This window comes from Cynocephalus volans, chromosome 17 (genome assembly GCF_027409185.1).
Source record: "Cynocephalus volans isolate mCynVol1 chromosome 17, mCynVol1.pri, whole genome shotgun sequence".
In the NCBI taxonomy this organism is placed as follows: domain Eukaryota; kingdom Metazoa; phylum Chordata; class Mammalia; order Dermoptera; family Cynocephalidae; genus Cynocephalus; species Cynocephalus volans.
The window spans coordinates 5746051-5765856 of NC_084476.1; the positions used below are offsets into that span (position 1 = coordinate 5746051).

Genomic DNA, 19806 nt, shown 5'->3' on the forward strand with positions numbered 1-19806 from the left:
TCAGTGTCAGGCGGATGATGCATTTGATAGCAGGCGAGCAGCAGCCGCGGAAGGGTGGCCAGCAGCATTTCCTACTTGTGTGTCTTATTTTTCTGTGGTCTGAATGCTTTCGGCACAGGATGAGGGGGTCTAGTCCAGACTAATTAGTGGATGAACTAAGGATTCTGCCCAAGTCACAAGTTGCTACTGGCTTTATATTCGGTCCCCAATGCAGCCATTTCTTCATGCATTCATTCAGCAAACGTTTGCCGAGGGCCTCTTCAGCAAAGACACTGTGGTCAGCACCGGAGATATGGAGGTGAGCAAAAGCAGCCCAGAGCAACCAGTGTAGCGAAGGTTCTGGGTGCCCCATCAAGGAGTTTGAGTTTATCAGTAAGTGGGAGCCACTGAAGGTGAAGGTGAAGGTAGCCACACAGCAGATTAAGATCTAAACAGATTAAATTCTAAAGCTTTAGAAAAATCCAATCTGAATGGCTTTACATAGTATCCTCTCAGCCCTGCTCGAGTGTGAGAAAAACTCGGGTAGCATCTCCACCCATGTCACCTCCACCCTGTGTTTGTTAAGGAGGTGGATCCGTGCCATGGTCACTGTCACAGGCGTTCTGGCCAGACTAATCCCCACCCAACTGCGGAGCAGCCACAAGTAAACGACTTCACTTCTCTGACCCTCTGTCTCCTCTTCTGTAAGATGGGGATTTAAAAGTTCCAATTTCATACTCACTGAGCTGGTTAGAGATATTTAATGAGGATGCACTTGAGGTGCTCCGCACAATGTCTGATGTGTAACAGTAACAATAACACATAGTTGCCATTATTAGTTCTAAGTGGGGTCTACCCACATTCCTTCTGCGCCGTGCCAGACACTGATGCACAGGGGGCTGTTTGCTCATCGACTGAGTGATGGATCCTCCTGCTAGCATCCTTGCCGTGAGTGTGGCACGAGGCTCCCAAGCGGGCTGGTGGTACAGCACTGGGCACCCAGGATCCACCAGTGCCCAGCTGCTGCCCTCTCTCGGTGCTTTCTCTCCCGCCATCCCTGACTCATCATAATCGACAGTGCTGGACCAATTAGGAGCAATAACAATTAAGATGTGCCCAGGGCACGTGAGCATTTGCAAACACTTATTAAAATGCATCAATAATTAAGCGCTTCTTTAATAGTTACATTTCTGGCCTCTAGACATATCTGTTTATAGACCTTGGTTCACAGCATGCTTTGAGATCTGTGTTATGGCCTTACACGCTGGTAATGAGAATCTAAACTTCTTCCCTGACTTGAATTCTGAGATTTGACAGGGAAACGGCAGTGAGAGGATGCCCGAGCTCTTCCCAGCTGCCTGATCCTAGAGGTGTGGCCTTCGAAGCCAGCCACCGGGTACGAACTCAGGCTCTAACACTGGGCTGCCTCGGGTGGGGCCCTCACCCCACTTTCCAGGCTTGTAAAGTACACAGAATGATACCTGCCTCACAGGAAGGATATAAGGACTAGTGGTTACCTGTGCAAAATGCCAGCCACATTAAGCCCAATTCACGGCAGCTTTTATTAGTAGCAGGCTCTGCTGTTATCAGAGGACAAAGAGAGGCCATGGAAAGATGAGGGATCCAGACCATCAGTCTACACCAGCGGCTCCAAGCTCAGTGCTTACCTGGACAGGCAGGTAACAAAGATGAGAGAAGCCAGGCCGGGTGGGGACGGGGATAAGCTGAAGAGCACCCCCAAAAGAGATGCTGTGCTCAGCCCCAGCCCCTGGAACCAGGTGGGAATGCAGACCCATTTTCCCAGGAGAAAAGTAGGAAATCCAAGTTTTTACACGAAATCTCCTGACTTTTTTTAAAATGTGGCAATCCATTCGAACTTTTTTTTCAAATTACTACATGAGCCAAACAAACCTCTCTGTGGGTTGACTTGGCCACAGCCCCCAGTTGAGAGCACCTGTCTACCTGGTCCCCACTTTCCAGATCATTGCTTAGGTCCCCACTTCCTTTCAGCTGCCGAGGCTGACGGATTGAAGTCTACTTTTCTGAGTTAGTGACAATCCATGACAAATTGGTGTGGATTGGGAACCCAATAGGCTAACTGGAAAGGAAGTCACTGAATAATCCCAAGCTCAGGTTTGAATCCCATCTGGTACAGAGGGGCTGAACGGGTGGGGGTGGGGGGCAGAAAAGGGGAGCCCCCCACCCCCACCCCACCCCTCCCACCCCCTGCTGCCAGCAGCTCTTTATTCTGCTCATTGCAAACATATAAAAGGCAAGAGGATTTGATCTTGAGGGTGGGAGGGACCAGCTGGGGTCAGAATTTTACTCCCAAGGCAGCTACAACCCTTCCGCTCATTAGCATCCCTGCTTAGAGTCAGCTTTCTGTTGAGCCTGAGGTGGGACTTTATTTTTTTAGCACATCTGTACTTGTGAGTAAATGGGACTCTCTGTTTCTTTGTTGATTTATTTATTGGACCGAATCACCCCAACAAGTCCTCAGTAGTCGGTGTAATCGGATTTGGTTTTTAACATGCTTTTAAAGTAAAGAAATAAATACAGTCGAGGCTTATAAAAGGTGGTCGTTAAAGAATGAGCCTTGGCCCCATAACTTTAAAGTAATAGCCCCATTATGGAGAGGGTGGTGATTTTTTTAACTGTTCTTCACGTTTATGTTGCCAGGTTGAGGGGTTTTCCAGGCAGGTTGGGCATCTCAGTAAAAGCTTTTCCAGCAGCCATTTAACCTCCATTTACGAAGAAATAAAGCGAAATTGATGCTGATTTGGGCCTGCTTTGGGGGATATTTCTGTTCCATAAAAGCCCTTTTGCCTGCAATTTGCTGAGCTGCCCTGTCACATCAGAAAGGGCTGCTGTTGATAAAGATAAAGCTTTATGGCCACGATATTTGCTGCTAACAGCAACCTAATGCAGCATTTTCATTTTTGTGCAATTAATGTTAATGTCTGCTACGAAAATTGTCATTAAATACCATTTTAAAATCCATTCAATTTGCATATGCAAAGCCCATTTACCATCACAGAAGATATAGCTGGCACTTTATCACGTCTTTTTGCTGGAATTGTGGCCACTCAGTTTTATAGCAATTTAAGATTTTATATTGAAAGCTGTACGGTAATGGATGTCCTTTCTGAGCCCAGCTAACTTAAGCAATACAATGGAAAACCACAGCCCCAGGACCAGAAACTGGGGGTGTTCACGCTGTACCTCAGTCCCAAGGAGGGAGGACACGGCAAGAGAGCCCTGCACAGGGCATCTGCCAGCCTGGCTCTAGGTATCTTCTTGCTGTGTGACCTCGGGAGGCTCACTGCACCTCTCTATCTTCTCCTTTTTAAATAAGGGCATTTAACCAGGTGATCATAATGCCCTGTGTGTTTTAATATTTTATATTTTAAATATGAGATTCATATTACCTTTTAATTCTACTTTTCCACGAGCTTTTTGAAGTACCCTCGTATAGGCACGCTAGGTTGAGAATCCAGGCCAAGCCCTGCCATGAAGTCATGTAAACCTGGGAGGTCACTTAACCTCTCCTGCCTCAGCTGGATTAGTAATCCTACCTATCTCCTGCACAGGGTTTTAATGACAATGAAATGAAATTGGCATGAGGGTTTACAGCCAAGCTAGAGAGACAGAACATACTCTGAGAATCACAGAATGCCAGGTTACTAGTGTGACCCCCCATTTACAAATGAGGAAAAATAACCCTGGGGGAAAGTGACGTGGAGAGTTGGGGATAAAACTGGAACTAGCATCCCAGGTGACTCCTGGCCTCGGGCTCCTCCCCCAACACCACCCTGTCTTTGAGACACTTGGTGTCTAGCACGGCCTGATACAGTGATCTAGTGTGAGGCATGGGAACTCTGTTCTTCTCTGCCCTGGCCAGTCTGCTAGGATGGGGCAAGGAGGGTACACAGGCCAAGGGCCTGCAGGAGAGGAGCCAAATCCAACAGCAATAGCCTCGGAGATGCCTTAAAGGGACTGACTTGGGGAACTATTTCAAAGGTGAGGGAAGGATGGTGTACAGACGATTAGTTAATCCAGCCCAGAAGCGACTTTCCAATGTGTCTCTAGTGGTACATTCCAGATTTTAAGGGCTGGTGAACAGACATGCATTTCTGGTTGAGAGAGGTGAGCCTGGAATTGGCCATGGGAGGTGGGAAAGCTTTCCAAAGAGATAATGCTGGGCTGCACTTTGCAAAATGTGTAGTTTGACCAGGTAGGATGGTGAGAAAAGGCAGAGGGAGAAGCATAAAAAAGTATGGTAGGTCCCCCCAAAATTAAACGTATAATTACCATATGATCCAGCAATTTCCATTCTGGTTGTATGCCCCAAAGAACTGAAAGCAGGGACTCCAACAGATATTTTACACCCGTGTTCATAGCAGCATTATTCATAATAACCAAAACGTGGAAACAACCCAAATGTTTATCCATGGATGAGTGGATTAACAAAATGTGATATACACACAATGTGATATACATGCAGTGGAATATTATTCAGCCTTAAAAAGGAAGGAAATTCTGACACATGCTGCCTCGTGGATGAACCTTGAGGACACTATGGTAAATGAAATAAGCGGATACAAAAGGGCAAATGCTGTATCATTCCGTTTATACGAGGTACCTAGAATAGTCAAATACACAGAAACAGAAAGCAGAAAGGGGGTTACCGAGAGCCAGGGGCAGGGAAGAAAGAGTTAGTGTTCAATGTGGACAGAGTTTCAGTTTGGGAAGGTGAAAGAGTTCTGGAGGCAGATGGGGGTGATGGTGGCTCAACAATGTGAAGGTCCTTAGTGCCACAGAACTGTGCACTTAAAAATGATAAAAATGGTAAATTTTATGTATATTTTACCATAATTTTAAAAATTAGAAAATAAATAAAGAAGAAACCACCAAAAAATAAAATAAAATAAAAAGTGTGGTGGCATAGTCAAAGGAGGACGACTAGTTCAGGGACAGCAGGAGGGGAGGTTGGAAAGACAGTGGCCTTGGAGGAGGGCAGAGCAGGGTGCTGCCACGCGATGGGCCGCGATACTGGCCCCGTCAGTCGCAGCGCTGGACGGGGCCTGGGGCAGCTGGAGGCCCGGCCTGTCCTGCTGTGTGCAGCAGCCTCTTCTATTTATTCGTTCAGCGCCATGCACAAGTATCGGTAACTTCTGTAATAATGATGAGTCCGTGCCATGGCACAGAAAGGGTTAGGAAGCCCTGCGGCAGTGGACATTTGCTGTCTCTGCCTGCCTGGCCTTTGTTCCCCTCCTGGGAACAGAACCCCAATCTGTATGTCTTTCCCACCATCAGCCCATGTGGACTGTGTGGACTGATTTCACCCTTGACTCCAGGGCAGGGCAAGAGACCAGGCCTGGCCAATCAGGGCATCAGATTCCCCCACCGTCTGCAATTGGCTCAGAGGCAGACATGTGACCCAGGCCTGGCCAATCAGTGTATTTCACAAGCCCTAGTCACAGTGGTTGGTTCAGAGTCAGACGCGTGACCCAGTTGGACCAAAGCATCTTGATCTCAAGGCTTCTGTAGTCCCTACACCCTGCACACTGGGGTCACTAAGAAATAGGAGGTAAGAATGAAACTGCTCCTGGCCATCCCACTAGGTGAGGAAGAAGCTAGACAGAGAATGGAACCAAAACCAGGAAGCACAGCCAAGACATGGAGAAACTGATCAAATGCAGATGCTACCTCCTGACTGCCTGGATCCAGCCATGCCTGAGGCTCTACCCCGGGCTTTTCAATCATGTGAGGCAATAAATTCCCCTTAAAAAAATCAAGTTGAGGTCTGATCACACGCAACCACATCCCACTTTTATACAATGTCATGTAAGCTGGCGTTGGGACATGGGACAATCCACATGGGCTGATGGTGGAAAAGATGTAGGGATCAGGCATCTGTTCCCAGGAGGAAGGGATCCGATGCTGGGCAGGCAAAAAAGCAAACAGGATAAAGTACCTAATTATGGAGCTGCTACAGATGTCTGTGTAGGGAATAACAGAATTTAATCTGTACATTAGGGAGATAACTCTGGTAGTAATGTGGAAGGTGACTCTGCAAGGACCAATTCTGGAAGCAGGGACAGCAGTTAGTGGTTTCTGCAGAGGTCCAGGCAGGAGAAGATGGGGCATTGACAGGAGGGGCCCATGGCTCTAAAAGTCCTTTTCTATTGGCATCCCCCTATCGCCCTGCCTATTTCTATGTGGAATGTGGGTCGTCCTCAGCATTAAGGAGCTGATCTAAACCCCAGGCTGGTCATATCCTTGCTGTAAAGCTCAGCGTTGATATTGGCGAGGAGGTGGGACCACTGGAGCATGCACACAGACTCATCTACAGTGATGGCGGGGCCAAAGAGCAGTAATTTCCCAGAGGGAACACAGGAGCTTTCTGGGGTGCCAGATATATATTCTACATCTTTATCTGAGTGGTAGTTACGAGTGTTTCCATTGGGAAGATTTCATTAAGCTGAACACTTCATGATTTATGTATTTTACTAAGCATACGTCAAACCTCAGTAAAAAAATTTTTAAAATTTCATAGCTCTTGGGTCTACAATTCATATTACATCGCTTTAACCATAATAGCTAACATTTATTGGGCACTCATTATGTCCTAGGCCCTACGCTAAGGTTTTTGTGTACGTTACATCACTGAAACCTCTCAGCAACACTATGAAGCAGGTACTATTAATATTCCCATTCTACAGATGCAAAAACCGCGGCAAGGATCGCATGGCTAGTTGTGACCAGAGTCCAGGTTTGAGCCCAGGCTCCACACCCTCTCTCGTGGCCTCACCAAGATGGTGCTGTGCTGGAGGAGCCTGGCAGCTTCTTGCCTTCCTCACACCCAGGTTATTAAAACCCCCGAGGGCAAAGACAGGTCTTAAGAGATGTTTGCTGAGTGAGGGAAGGTGGGTGGCCTGTGCACAACTCTGCAAAGTATCCCACTGTGAGGCAAGGACCCAGCTGAGCAGCCTTCAGGGTGGGGCCATGAAAGTCACACTACTGAGAGTCTTTGGAGAGAGGACAGTGGGCCTGGAGGATGCTCTGCTCCCCTGTCCCCCTCTGACATCATTTCCTGATTCAGCTGGCAACCCCCCCACCCCCAGGGATGGAACCCCGGGAGCCAGCTGCCTTACCGTGCTGGAATCCCAAATGTCATGTTTGGGGGGACAGAGGGTGGTTCCTTCTTCAGGCGTCGGTCATCCTGGTCACGGACACAGATGTTGTTGAGCTGACGGTAGAGGAAATTCTCCCGGGCAGTCACCAGGCCAGCTTTCACCGCCCCGCGGTTCATGGCAATGTAATTCCGGGTGAGCTCGTTGGATTGGGTGGGCTGCTGCTTATACACGTTCCAGTGTCCGATGGCTGAGGGCAGGGAGAGACAGAAGCACAGGGCAGTAGTCAGTCTGGCCGTAAAGCACCCCTGGCATCTCACTGAGAAGACATGGGGGACGTGTGGACCCTTTACCTTCCCATTAACCCATGACTGCTGGGGGACAGACCTTCCTGGCCCCTAGAAAGCATGACAGCTCCAAAGGGGAGGGATCAGGTTCCCAGAGGCTCCAGAGGGGGCCTGAGCACCTTTTGCAGAGCTGGGCTCGCCTGGCCCTGACCTCCTTTGGGCCATCAGAGGGTTGTCCCTGCTTCCATCCTGTGCTCGCAGCTCAAACAGCGTGGAGCACAGACGGTCCCTTCCTGGGAGTGCCCTTGCTATTTCTCTGACACCTCCGACCTGGACCCTGCTTGGTCCTCCATGTCCTGGTCAAGCCTTGGGCTTTACCCCTGGCTGCCCAGACTTGTGCCAAGCAGCCAGCCCAGGCCGAGAACTCTGTGAAGAGGAGCGAGCCTCCCGTCCCCTCCTCAGTCCCTCGTGCTCCAAAGCACGCTCGCTCACCTTCGGGGACCCCTCCATCCAGCCCCCGGACGTAGAGTCCATAGTTAAAATGAACGCCGGGCAGACTGCAGCTTCTTTCCCGGGGCTTGCCAAGCTCTGCCTGTTGGGTGAAGGAGAGAGAGCCCAGGTGAGGGGCAGGACCACAGGCTGCATGGGTGTGGACGGCAGCACCTGCCCAGAGCAGCCGGGGACCCCGGCCACGTGTGCACGGTCGGAGAGCAGAGCGGCGCGCAGCCTGGCCGGGCAGCGGTGTGGCGGTGGACCCGGGCCCTGCCTGGCTGCAGCTGGGAATGAAGGGCTCAGTTTAGAAAGACTCATCCGGAGGCCACCGTGAGGGAGGGGTGTCTTTCCTACCTAGGCCTTCATTCTTCCCGGGATGACAGCTCAATCCATTGTCAATGCCATGCAGGGGAATGTTGCTTCCTCCTGAAATCCTCACCTCAGTGTGGGGACACCATGACAGAGCCCACTGTCACCCGCTTGGCAGGTGGACAGCTATTCTTATGTTCCAGGTGTCTGATGAACTCCTTGACCTCCCAAAAGGGGTTCGTAGGAACGAAATTGCTCTATGATCAAGCTCATCGATCCCCCCATTTTAGAGATAGGGAAACTGAGACCTAGAGAGGCAGAGCCATTATCCACGGCCCCTAAGGGTTGGGGGCGGGATATGAAAGGCAGGTGTGTTCGTCTCCGGGCTGGAGCTCTTGATGATTCTGCTACGCTGCCTCTCCTCAGAACAGCAGCAGCTCCCTGAGGCCAGAGGCCCCGTCCTGCCCGGTGCTTAGACTCCATCATCTTCTTAATCACTGAGCTGAGTTCTAACTGCCCCAGATACAATACCCTGCACCTTCTCTCATTTGGTCCTCACAACTGCCTGGGGAGGCAGGGCCCAGTACCATCCCCATTTTTCAGATGGGGAAACTGAGGCCCCAGGAGGTCAAACAGGTGGCAGCTGAGCACGAAGTAGGAAGTGGCAGAGCTGGGATTTGAACCCAGGCTGTTTGTCTCAAGCCCACACTCAGATCCACATGCTAAATAAATACCCACAAACCCCACGTTTATGTGGCTCCCCAGTGCCGTCAGCTTGTGGACATTACTGAGAAGGTCAGGGTGCAGTTGTTCCTCCAGCTGCCCACGGGCCACCAGCTGAGGACTTGAAGTTGCAAGATCTCCCTGCTCTGGCCTCACTGAAGACAGTGGAGAGGGTCTGGCAGGCTCTGACATCACTCGGTCTCCTTCTGTCTTCTCCTCTATGTCTCCATCTCTCCAGCTCCCGCAGATTGGGTGCACAGAGGTAGATAGATGGTCAGGGGTCACCAGTAAAGGCTCATCACTGCCTTTGGAATAAACCCTTCCCTGGGGCAGGCAGTCCAGGCCCTGCACCCTCCGACCCCCCCACCAACCTCTGCAACTTTGCGTCCCAGACTCCCCCATGCTGCCTCTCTTTAGCCAGCTAGCCCACTCCCCGTCATCAAAAGGACCTGCAGGCATCCCAGCCTCCTCAACGGCTATGCTGCGCATCCTGAAATGCCCTTTGCTCTTGGCCTGTCCCTCCCCTTACTGGTCCTTACTCTTCAAGCTCTGCCTCTGCTAAAAGCTCTTTGGACCTCTTGGGCTCACGGTGGCCTCTCTCAACACCAGTAACTTTTATTATTTGTTCTGTTCATTTGGCGCTTTGAACTTGTCACCTTCTTGATTTCCATAAATGCACATTCTGGACCATCCTGCTTGGATTATAAATTCCTACACAGGCTTCTTTTGCCTTCTATTTCCTGGTGGCACATAGCAGGTGCACAATAAATGCCTGAGATTAAAAACCTCTTCCTCTGGGAAGCCTTCCTGGAATTGTCATCAGTCCAGACAAGCCTCCTTGTCATGTAGCAGCACCATAGTGCCCTGAGACCACCTTCAGGGCACTTTCAAAATTATGTAGTAATACCTGCTACAGCACGGATAGACCTTGACCACATGATGCACAGTGAAAGAAGCCAGACACAAAGGGCCACACATTGTATGACTCCATTTACATGAAATGTCCCAAATAGACAAGTCCATAGAGACAGAAAGTAGATTAGAGTTTGCTAGGGCTGAGGGCAGAGTATGGGGTGACTTGGGGGGTGATAGTTAAGAGGTGTTTCTTTTGGGGGTGATGTAAATGTTCTAAAGTTGATGGTGGTGATGATTGCTCAACATCGAATATACTAAAAGCCATGGAATGGGACACTTCAGATGGACGAATTGTGTGGTATGTGAGTTATATCTCAAGTAAAGCCATTGAAAAATTACAAAGTAGTGTAATCAAGTCATTAATTACAAGATGATCAGTTTAATGTCTGTCTGTCTCCCCCCAGGAGACTGTGTGCTCTACAAGGGCAGGGCTCCAGTCTTTAGTTTTCATTTTTATTTTTTTAAAGGTTAATTTGTTTTTAGTTTTCTAAAAATAGACCGTTTTTTAGAGCACTTTTAGGTTCACATCAAAATTGAGCAGAGGTGTGCAGATTTCTTATATACCTCCTGTCAGTCTTTATTTTTACCCCTCTTTGCCCAGGGCCAGTGTAGAATAGATGCTGGTAGATAGGGATTGGATGAATGAATGAATGAATGAATGAATGAAAGAAATGCCTACATCTTTGTCAGTTTGGGTTGGTATAGCAAATGACCAGAGACTGGGTGGCTTAAACAATAAACATTTATTTCTCACGGTTCTGGAGGCTAGAAGTCCAAGATCTAGGTACCAGCAGATCCGTGTCTGGTGGGGCCACGCTTCCTGGTTTGCAGGATACCTGGATACCTTCTCACTGTATCCTCACGTGGCAGAAAACAGAGAGAGCCAGCTAGTTCTCTTCCCCTTCTCATAAGGGCACAGATCCCATATCACGAGGGCTCCACCCTCATGACCTAACTACATCCCAAAGGCTCCATCTCTGACACTACCCCACTGGGGATTAGGGTTTTAGCATATGAATTTGGGGGGACACAAACATGCAGTCCATACAGCCTACTTTGAGGATCTGCCAGTTCTTTTCTACACAGCAAATGATCGCTCTTCTTTCCCATCTCAAATTTTAGACCTTGACCTCCCTTGAGGTTGATGGGGGTTTTGAGTTCCAGGTGGGGACACATGGGGCCTCTGCTGGGTGGTTTGTTTTGAATTCCTTCCACACGACTCACTCTGAGCTGCAGACAAAGCTCTGGCCTCTCATTTGTTTATGAAAATGATCTGGCCTCTCTGGTGACTACCAGGGAAGTTAATTAAAATGTGACTTCTCCGGGAGAGGCCCCATCTCCCTCAGGGTAAGTGCAGGTGGGCAGACTTCCAGCTGGCAGAGGAAGGACAGACAGACTCAGGAGCTGGCTGCCACCCTCAGGTGGGGGGCAGGGGAGCAGGCGGGCGCCTCAGTCTCTGTGCTTTCTAGTGCAACTAGAAATACAATAACCGCCAAAACACATGGAAGGCTTAGCCTGCAAAAAAATCATCCCGATGGGAGGTTCGCTCCTACTTTCATCCCACAAATACTTATATTGCACCTACTCCGCACCGAGCCCTGTGCTGGGAGTTCTGAGGTGAAGAGAACAGACACAAAGCCCCAGCTCCTATGAAATTCAGGGTCTTGCAAAAAGGACAGTTAAGTAATCAGTCAAGTGCACCTGGTGATTTCAAGAGGGAAGCACAGAGTGCCCCTAACTCTAAAAATGTGATCCACAGAGTAAGAGACGATATTTGCAATACATACTTGTATATCTGAGAAAAAACTATTTTCCTTATATATAAAGAGCTGTTATAAATCAATAAGAAAAAGAGACGGTCCTATAGAAAAATCAGCAAAAGGCTTGAGTAGGGACTTTATTAAGAGAACATCCAAGTGGCCCAACCCATATGCCCAGGTGCTCAGCCTCTGGAAATGCAAAGTAAAATCTCGGTGCTAACAGCAAGGATGTGGCCAAACTGGAATGCTCATGCACTTGGTGAGAGTGTAGACTGGTACGACCACTGTGGAAAATTGTTTGGTATCTATTAAAGCTAAACATGTGCCTACCCCACAACCCAGTAATTCCCTCTTGGACACACAACAGAAATTAATATGTATGTTCACCCCAAAAACATGCCTAAGAATGCTCATAACAGCTCAGTTGATGATAACCAAGTACTGGAAACAACCCAAATGGCTATCATAGGTGGATAAAAACGTAGTGATATATTCATACCACAGAATACTCTATAGCAGTGGTTTTCATCCAGGGCTGATTTTGTCCCCTAGAGTACACTTGGCCATGTCTGGACACATTTTTGGTGGTCACAACTTAGGAGGGAGTGCTGTACTCCATCTAGTGGGTAGAGGCCAGGCGTGCTGCTAAGCAACCTACACCGCACAAGACAGCCCCATGACACACACCACGGTGGTCTGTCCCCAAGTGCCAACAGTGCCAACCGAGATTGAGAAACCCTGAGAATGAAAGAAAACGCGGTGGCAACCACATGGGGGTCCTCACACCACGTGTGGCATGAAGGAAGCCAGCTGGACGCACTAGGCTCTGCCCACCGTGGGGACGCTCGGACGTGAGCATAGCAATCTCTGGCTTTAGAAGTTGGGAGCGCAGGTCCCCAGGTGGGGGCAACTGAAAGCAGCACAGGGGCCATCAGGGGCGCTGGCCATGATGTTCCTCGACCTGATGTGGGTGCTCTTCCCACCATGTGGTCCTGCCCACTGCCCCCTTCAGAACACGTTCATCTGTGACTGCGGCCACCAGTCCTGTCCCTCAGACATGCTGAAAGAGCAACGACTCCCTGTACCCACCCGGGAGACCCAACTGCATCCACGAACTGCATGAGCACAGGCAGAGGGGGGACAGCAACAACGAGACACTTTTCTGTCTCCCAGGGGGTTCTCTGCACTGTTTCCGCGACTGGGGACTCACGTCCTGCAGTCCCTGAGAAGGCAGCGTTGGTTTTCTCACTTCCTCAGACTTTTCCAGACTGGAGTGTTGCCCGGTGGGATGAAGCAGAACTTCCCGAGAGTTCAGGAAAGCAGATCCGGCCACGCAGAGAAGCACCATCGGCTCCTTAGCCTTCTGCCCTGACCACTGGACTTCCTTCCCTCTCAGGTGGCTTACTCCAAAGTATCAGAGAGGCCTGCCTGTGGGAAGCCTCGGAGGTCCCTGGGCCTGTGTCAGGTGCAGCTTGCGACCACCTACAGGCTTTGCGTGGGACACCTGCCCAAGCTAGAGCTGGTGGCGGCCTCCACAGCCACCTCCTCTGTTCCACCTGTCTTCAAGCACCTTCTGTGCTTGAAATTCCACCGTTGGCAATTCAGTCCTCTAGGTTCAGGTGTGGTGTGTGTCTGAGTCCCTTTGTTCACATGGTGACGCCCCAGAGGAGCAGCAGATTCACCCATGTCCAGCTCCTCTGCCCAATAAGATAGGCTACCTAGACAGCCCCACCTGGCCACGTGCTCCTCAGCCAAAAACCACCAACCACATCCCCTGGAATCATGGCATCCCTGTGACTGCCAGTGCTGAACACAAGCCTGCAAAGTGTTGTTACTACTGTCCCCATCTTACTGGTGAGGAAACCAAGGCCCAGGGACATTTAGGGCCTTGTTTGCTCAAAGCCACACAGAGAGCTGACAAATGGCCCAGGCAGGATTCGAATCCACATCTGATGCCACACAGTCTTTGCTGCCTCTTAATGACTGATTTAGCATTTAGCATAAACTGCCAGGGACTGTTCATTGTCTTTTCACGTGCACAGATCTTATCTCTGCAGGTGGGCTGTGTTCACATGGAACAGGTGAGTCTTCTGACTTCTTTGCACTCCCTGCTCCACACACGGTACACGGAGCAGTGCCTTACACCCAGGAGGACCAATGAACCCCTTTCAGCCCCCAAAATTCTTGCATTTCTCATTTCTTCTGGCCGAGTTCTTAAGACATCTTGTGCAAAATCCTCAAGGATTTTTAAGAGGCATGCCTTAGTTTTGCATAACCGGGAATTGTGGAATATTGGAAGCTATTCAAATATGGCCCACTAGCCGAAACCCCTTGTCAATGAGGTGCTGGAATCAAAAGGAGAATGTGGGAGAAAAATCCCAGCTCTGAGTGTGACCATCCCGCCCTCCATAGCCGCCTTCAAACAGAGTCTTTTTCTGAGTTTCCTCCATCACAAAGTGGCTTGGCTGGAATACAGCTCTGGGTGACAGCTGTCCCCATCAGCAGACAGCTTCATTAAACCTCATTAAGATGTCATCCCTCTCTGCCTTATTTCCCGTCTCTCAGCTCTAATTAAAACCATCTCGCTCCCTGTCCCAGGGGGTCCTGGGATTCTCCAGGCTCCTCCTTCAATAGCAGCTCCCTGAGCTCCCGGGCATGAAGGACCAGGCCCTGGAAACTGGCGCTGGGAACCAGGCTCAGCAGGCAACCCCTGGGCCTGGAATCCCCCTCAGAGCAGCCAGTGGCCAGTGTGAGAACCACTGGGCTTCCCAGAGGCAGGTACAAGTGGCGTTTCCCACAGGCTGCTGCCTTGATCTGAAGTTACCTGGGACCCAGGAACAAAGTTCCCTATCCCTGGAGCCTCACTAAAGCCCATTTTCATGGGACAATTTCTTCAAAACAAGTCTCATAATTTACCACCTAGTATCTTATCTTTTTTTCTCAATTAGCTCTCATTTCCCGCAGAAGAGATGAAAATGGGTGAAATCAGTTGGCTTTGTTGCTTCGATGGCCCGAACTGGAACTCACTCTGGACAAATGGGCCAGTGGTAATTTCCCAAAGGGCAAGTTTTCTGCCAAGGAACTCAATGCCTGGGTTCTAGACCTGCCTTAGACATTCATCCCATCAAGAGCAAGCCCCTTAAAGGAATCAATCACTTACCTCTTCCTGGCAAATACATATAGTGTAGCTCATTAACCTTCTAGCTCTGCATCTAAACCAAACGAATGTTTGTTCAACAGTTGAAAAGCTTCCAGTCACTTTCCTGCATTCTATTAAAGCACAGTTATTGCCTGGTAGTTATTAAATAAATATCTGTATATAGCTGTACCCGTGCATACATATGCACACACATACCATTGTGCTCACGGAGGGGTAGTTCATTATTGTAAAACAACTTAAGATCCTCGAATGAAAAGCACAATATAAATGCAAATTGTGATCATTATTAGCATAGAGGATATTTATTTATTTCCATAATGAGAACCTCAGATAAACAATCATGTAAAATAAGGTGCATTATGCATCAAAGGACTCAGGCATCGTCTCAGAAGCCCGATTCTTTGAACCGTGTGCATTGTCTGAGTGGCAGTTGAACATCGCATAATGATACTAAAAAGCCACACGTGAGAAGACCACATCCATATGTGATCAAAGGCATATACAATAATGTCAAGTGAAAAAAAACAAACACAAACCACAGCAGGATTCAAAATTTTACATATACTACTGTTACGACCATGTTGTAAAAATGCATTGAAAAAAATACTGGAAGGAAACCTAGCAGCATAACTGTGATGTGTGGATGGTGTGTAATTAGAGATGGGGCCTCTTTGGGGCTATTGAGACTTTACTTTTATAATTAAAAAAGCCAAAAAGCAGAGTTAAATTATATGTCTCTATTTTATATATGAAACAGGTACACATCAGCCTCTGATCTGTCATTACAAGTCTGCTGCAGGTTTATCACAGGGGCTGAGGGGAGCCATGCAGGGAGAACACAGGAAGCCAGCATGTTAATGACATCACACTTGAGTCCCCGTACTGCCACTTGGGCAAGTCACTCAACTTGTCTGATCTCCCCTTTCCGCACCCGTAAAATTTCATGACGGTGTGGATGGTGTCTGGTGGTGTCTGGCCCAGGAGGCGAACTCAGTAAATGGTGGCTTCTATTACTACTGTCGTTACTATTAGGATTACCATAGTAGCTCTGCAGCTTAGCTCCAAGAGGAGCCCCAGACAGTGGGGACACCTCTCCAGGCCCCATTGCACCTGCCTGGCTGCCCATCCGGCCCTGGACTGGTTCTTCCCCACTCCCTGGGGCAGCCCGGCCTCCCTTGGTGCCGCCAGCACTGCTCTTGCAGCTGATGTATGGCCCTTGCTATGTGAGGCGGTCACCGTGACAGGGCCCCAGCGTTCCCTCCCTTCCCCCTCGACAGCTTGAAACCAGGTCCTTCATTTGCATTTACATGATCTCGCTGTGCAGCTTATGAGATCGAGAGATTTATTTGCTACTTAGCGTGATGTTTGATTACACTGGGAGAAGACACGAGCCACACAGTGCACGGAGCATCCCCTCGGCTCCATGGCCTCGGGGGCCGGTAACTCAACAGCAGGTTTAGGTGGATGGGGGGACACACAGTGTTTTGAAAAAAGGCAAACATGAGAGGTCAGAAGAAACTAATATCATGATTTGGACTTTTTTTTTTTTTAATCAATAAAAACTGGTTAGGAGTCCTCTGAGATTATGAACAGACCCAAGTCACTCTTATGAGGTAGCTTATTGTCTTGGAGAGCAAATCCCCAGAAACTTTTCTTCCTGGGCAAAATCAGAAGTTCCTAAAAGAGATGGCGAGTGCAATGCAGGGAGGCGGTGAGCATCGACACCTCCTTACAGTGTAGCTCTCAAATCCAAACGTCTGGATGAGCAGCAGCTCTGCCGATCCCGCCTGCATGGACTCAACCTACTGACTCAAAGTCTCTGGACCCCAAGTGCTTTGTCTGTAAAATGAGGAAGACAATACCCCCTCTTAGGTCTGAGGCTGAGATGATCTGAGCGCCACGGTGAACACATAGTAAGTGGCCAATAAGTGGGAGCTGTCATGGGGACGATGAGCTATCTTCTGAGAAACAGAGGAATAGAGCTAATGCCCCCAGCCCTGACGGAGAGAACTCGCTGGCTGCAGCACTTTGCAGTCAAGTGTCACTTACCTGTTTTGTGGGTTGTTCACTGTGTGGGGTTTAATTCCAGCCACCCGGCAGGCCAGCTCCTGCTGTGCACAGCTGGGACGTGCTCAAGGAGGCAAACTCATTTTCATGACAGTCTGGGCCGGGCGTAATTAGGAGCAGAGAGCTGCTGCTGCTGCCAGCCTATAACCTGTCACATTCCAGATCCAAACAGAAATCATTTGGCACATTACTGGGACATGACGGTTCAGTGATTAAGAACATAAGCTTGAGGCCAAACCACCCGAGTTGGAATTCTGGCTTCTCAACTCTGTGTGACCTTGAGCAAGGTACTTATCCTCTGAGCCTCGCTTTGCTTACCTGTGAAATAGGTATATGAGAGTAGCCGGCTCAGAAGCCATTTCATAACGCAGATAAAGCTCTTAGCAGAGGGCCTAGAAGTTTCTTAATATCAAGTAGTCATACTAACTAGTGGTCATTTTGAATAATCGGCAACTCTGTCTCCATCTTTATGGATAGAGAACTTGCTCTAAAACTAACACATCTGAGGACCGGCCTGTGGCTCACTCGGGAGAGTGCGGTGCTGATAAAACTAACACATCTGATTGATGGTTCCTCAAAAAGTTAAAACAGAATTACCATATGACCCAGCAATTCCACTCCTAGGTATATACCCCCCAAAATTGAAAACAGGCATTCGACTACCACGTGTGCACAAATGTTCAGAGCAGCATTATTCATAATATCCAAAAGACGAAAACCACCCAAATGCCCATCAACTGATGAAAGAATAAACAAGTTATGCCTGATCCATACAACAGAACATTATTTAGCCGAAAAAAGGAACAAAGCACTGATACACATTACAATCTGGATGGACGCTGGAAACACTAGGCTAAGGGAAAGAAGTCGGACAGGCACAAAAGGCCACATACTGATTATACAATTCCATTTATATGAAATGTCTGCATAGGTGAATCCAAAGAGACAGAAAGCAGATTGGTGGCTGCCTGCGGCTAGACAGTAGGGGATTGGGAGGGACTGCTCACAGGCACAGGGTTTCCTTTTGGGGTGATGAAAATGCCTTGAAACTAGACAGAAGTGATGGTAACACAACATTGGGAATGTGGTAAATGCCGCTGAAGTGTACACTTAAAAATGGTTGATGGTTAATTTTACATGAATTTTACACCAGTAAAAAGAAAAATTAATACGTCCACAGGCAGGAGTTGCCACACTTCCCATCTGAGCGATTTAGGAAACTCTACTCTCTCTCTTAGGGACGGGAAGATGGAGAGGGAAAGACCTGCAAGTGACGTGGCTGCTGTCTAGCAGCAGGACGACGTGCTTTGAACACACGGCTCGACGGTAAGGAAGTGAGGTTTGCGGAGATGGGGGGAGGACAGGGCTTTGGGCAGGGACGGAACACTGAAGGCCATTTCCCATCCAGGTCTTGTTGCTCTGATGGTGGGTAGGGCAGCACGTCTGTTAGAGGCTTCTGGAAGCTTCTGGAAATATTTGTTCTAAGGCAAGCCCCAAGGTGAGCGAACCTTGAGGGATCCCATTCCACAGTGTGTCCCCCTTTTACTTCGTGTGGCCTTGCTTTTGGAAGCCTCTGTGGGAAGGACAGTGAGCACTGAACTTCCAGTCTGGACCCCTGGGTGCTAGTCCCCGTCTGCCTCGCCTGCTCCCACGTCCCTGCCTCATCTGCATCGGGGACACTGGAGACCGGTGACTTTCCCGCCAAGAGCCACAATCTCTCGTGGCTCAGAGAGGAGCTCAGGAGTACCTTAGGTGGATGACAAGCAGAGGACCCCAGGAGCACAAAGCCCCTCATCCTGACCCAGCCAGGCAGCCTCTCAATTACACGCTTTATGCACGGGGGGGCTCCATGTTGAACTTTTTTTGAAGGGTGGGTTCTACGGTCTTAAGAAAAAAAAATGAGTACCAGCCAGCTGCCAAAAAAAAAAAATGAGACTCACTCACGTAGGCCACCTCAGGGGCCCTCTCCAGCATCCACTCGGTGTGGACAGATGGGATTGGAATCCGGACTCTGAGCCTTCTTTACTGTGGGAATTTGGGCAAGTGACTTGACCTCTTTGAGTCTCAGTTTCTCATCACTTGTAAAACAGGGAACAACCGTCCCCACTTCATGGTGTCATGACAAGATTTAGACGAGATGATGGAGGTAAATAAAGCACGGAGGGTGCCCAGCGCACAGTAGGTGTGCAGAAGCGGGGAGGGGCGCTTCCTTTCCCTTCTCCAGTGTGACACTATTTTGGTAAAAGCAAGAAACACCTACTACAGCCTATTTACGTGGCGTCCAACAAGGAAAGGAATAACTTTCTGGACTGCTGAGGAGTAATAGCAAAATGAGAGGTCCCCTCCACGGCGACAGGGCCGATGGCATAAGAAATCAGCGCCATAGTCACTTGGTCATTTGGTCAGTTCAGCTGCCAAAGGTCAAAGCCAGTGGACCCCAGAGGGAGCAGATTTAAGAAAGAGGCTCCCTATAAAAAGAGGGAGAGGGGAAAAAAAAAAAGGAGAGAAAGAAGGAAAGAAGGAAGGAAAAGGAAAAAGCAGGGAATGATCTATGTACTTTTCAAAACTTAAAACAGAAATCAAAGGAAAACTGAACTGTTTTAAGTTTTGACAGCTGCAGGGATCATTCTGTTTGGTTACTCTATTTATGTTTTCATTTCCTTTATAGATTCATTGAAAATCGCATCATGTAATAGGGAAGAAAAATGTTCAGTGTTTCCCCACCCCACCCCCCGGTAAACCCTTGTTCCTTCCCGGGAACAGATGAAAACACCAGCTCCGGTGACTTTTGTTTTGATGTATATTTCAAAATATCTCATTGATTGTAAGTTTTATTTCCATGTCAATAAAAAAGTGGTATTGTAATAAATGAGAAGGAGTTTAACACAAAATGGCAGCTGACCTGTTAGCATAGCAGATAGCAGAGGCGGAGGAAGAGGCTCTGAAATGAAGCCTGTTCATAAGGCTGGGGTCAGCTG

At 48.9% G+C, this 19806-nt stretch overlaps 1 protein-coding gene across 1 annotated transcript in view; it reads right to left on the reverse strand.

Moving 5' to 3' along the window:
* CFAP77 (cilia and flagella associated protein 77) overlaps nt 1–19806 on the reverse strand; it is a 129486-nt gene that overhangs the window by 53251 nt on the left and 56429 nt on the right. The window contains exons 2-3 of the mRNA XM_063081510.1: nt 7895–7994; nt 7137–7365 (exon numbers count right to left, since the gene is read on the reverse strand). Of these exons, the coding sequence (XP_062937580.1) occupies nt 7137–7365; nt 7895–7994 (329 nt within the window). The remainder of the gene's footprint in view (nt 1–7136; nt 7366–7894; nt 7995–19806) is intronic.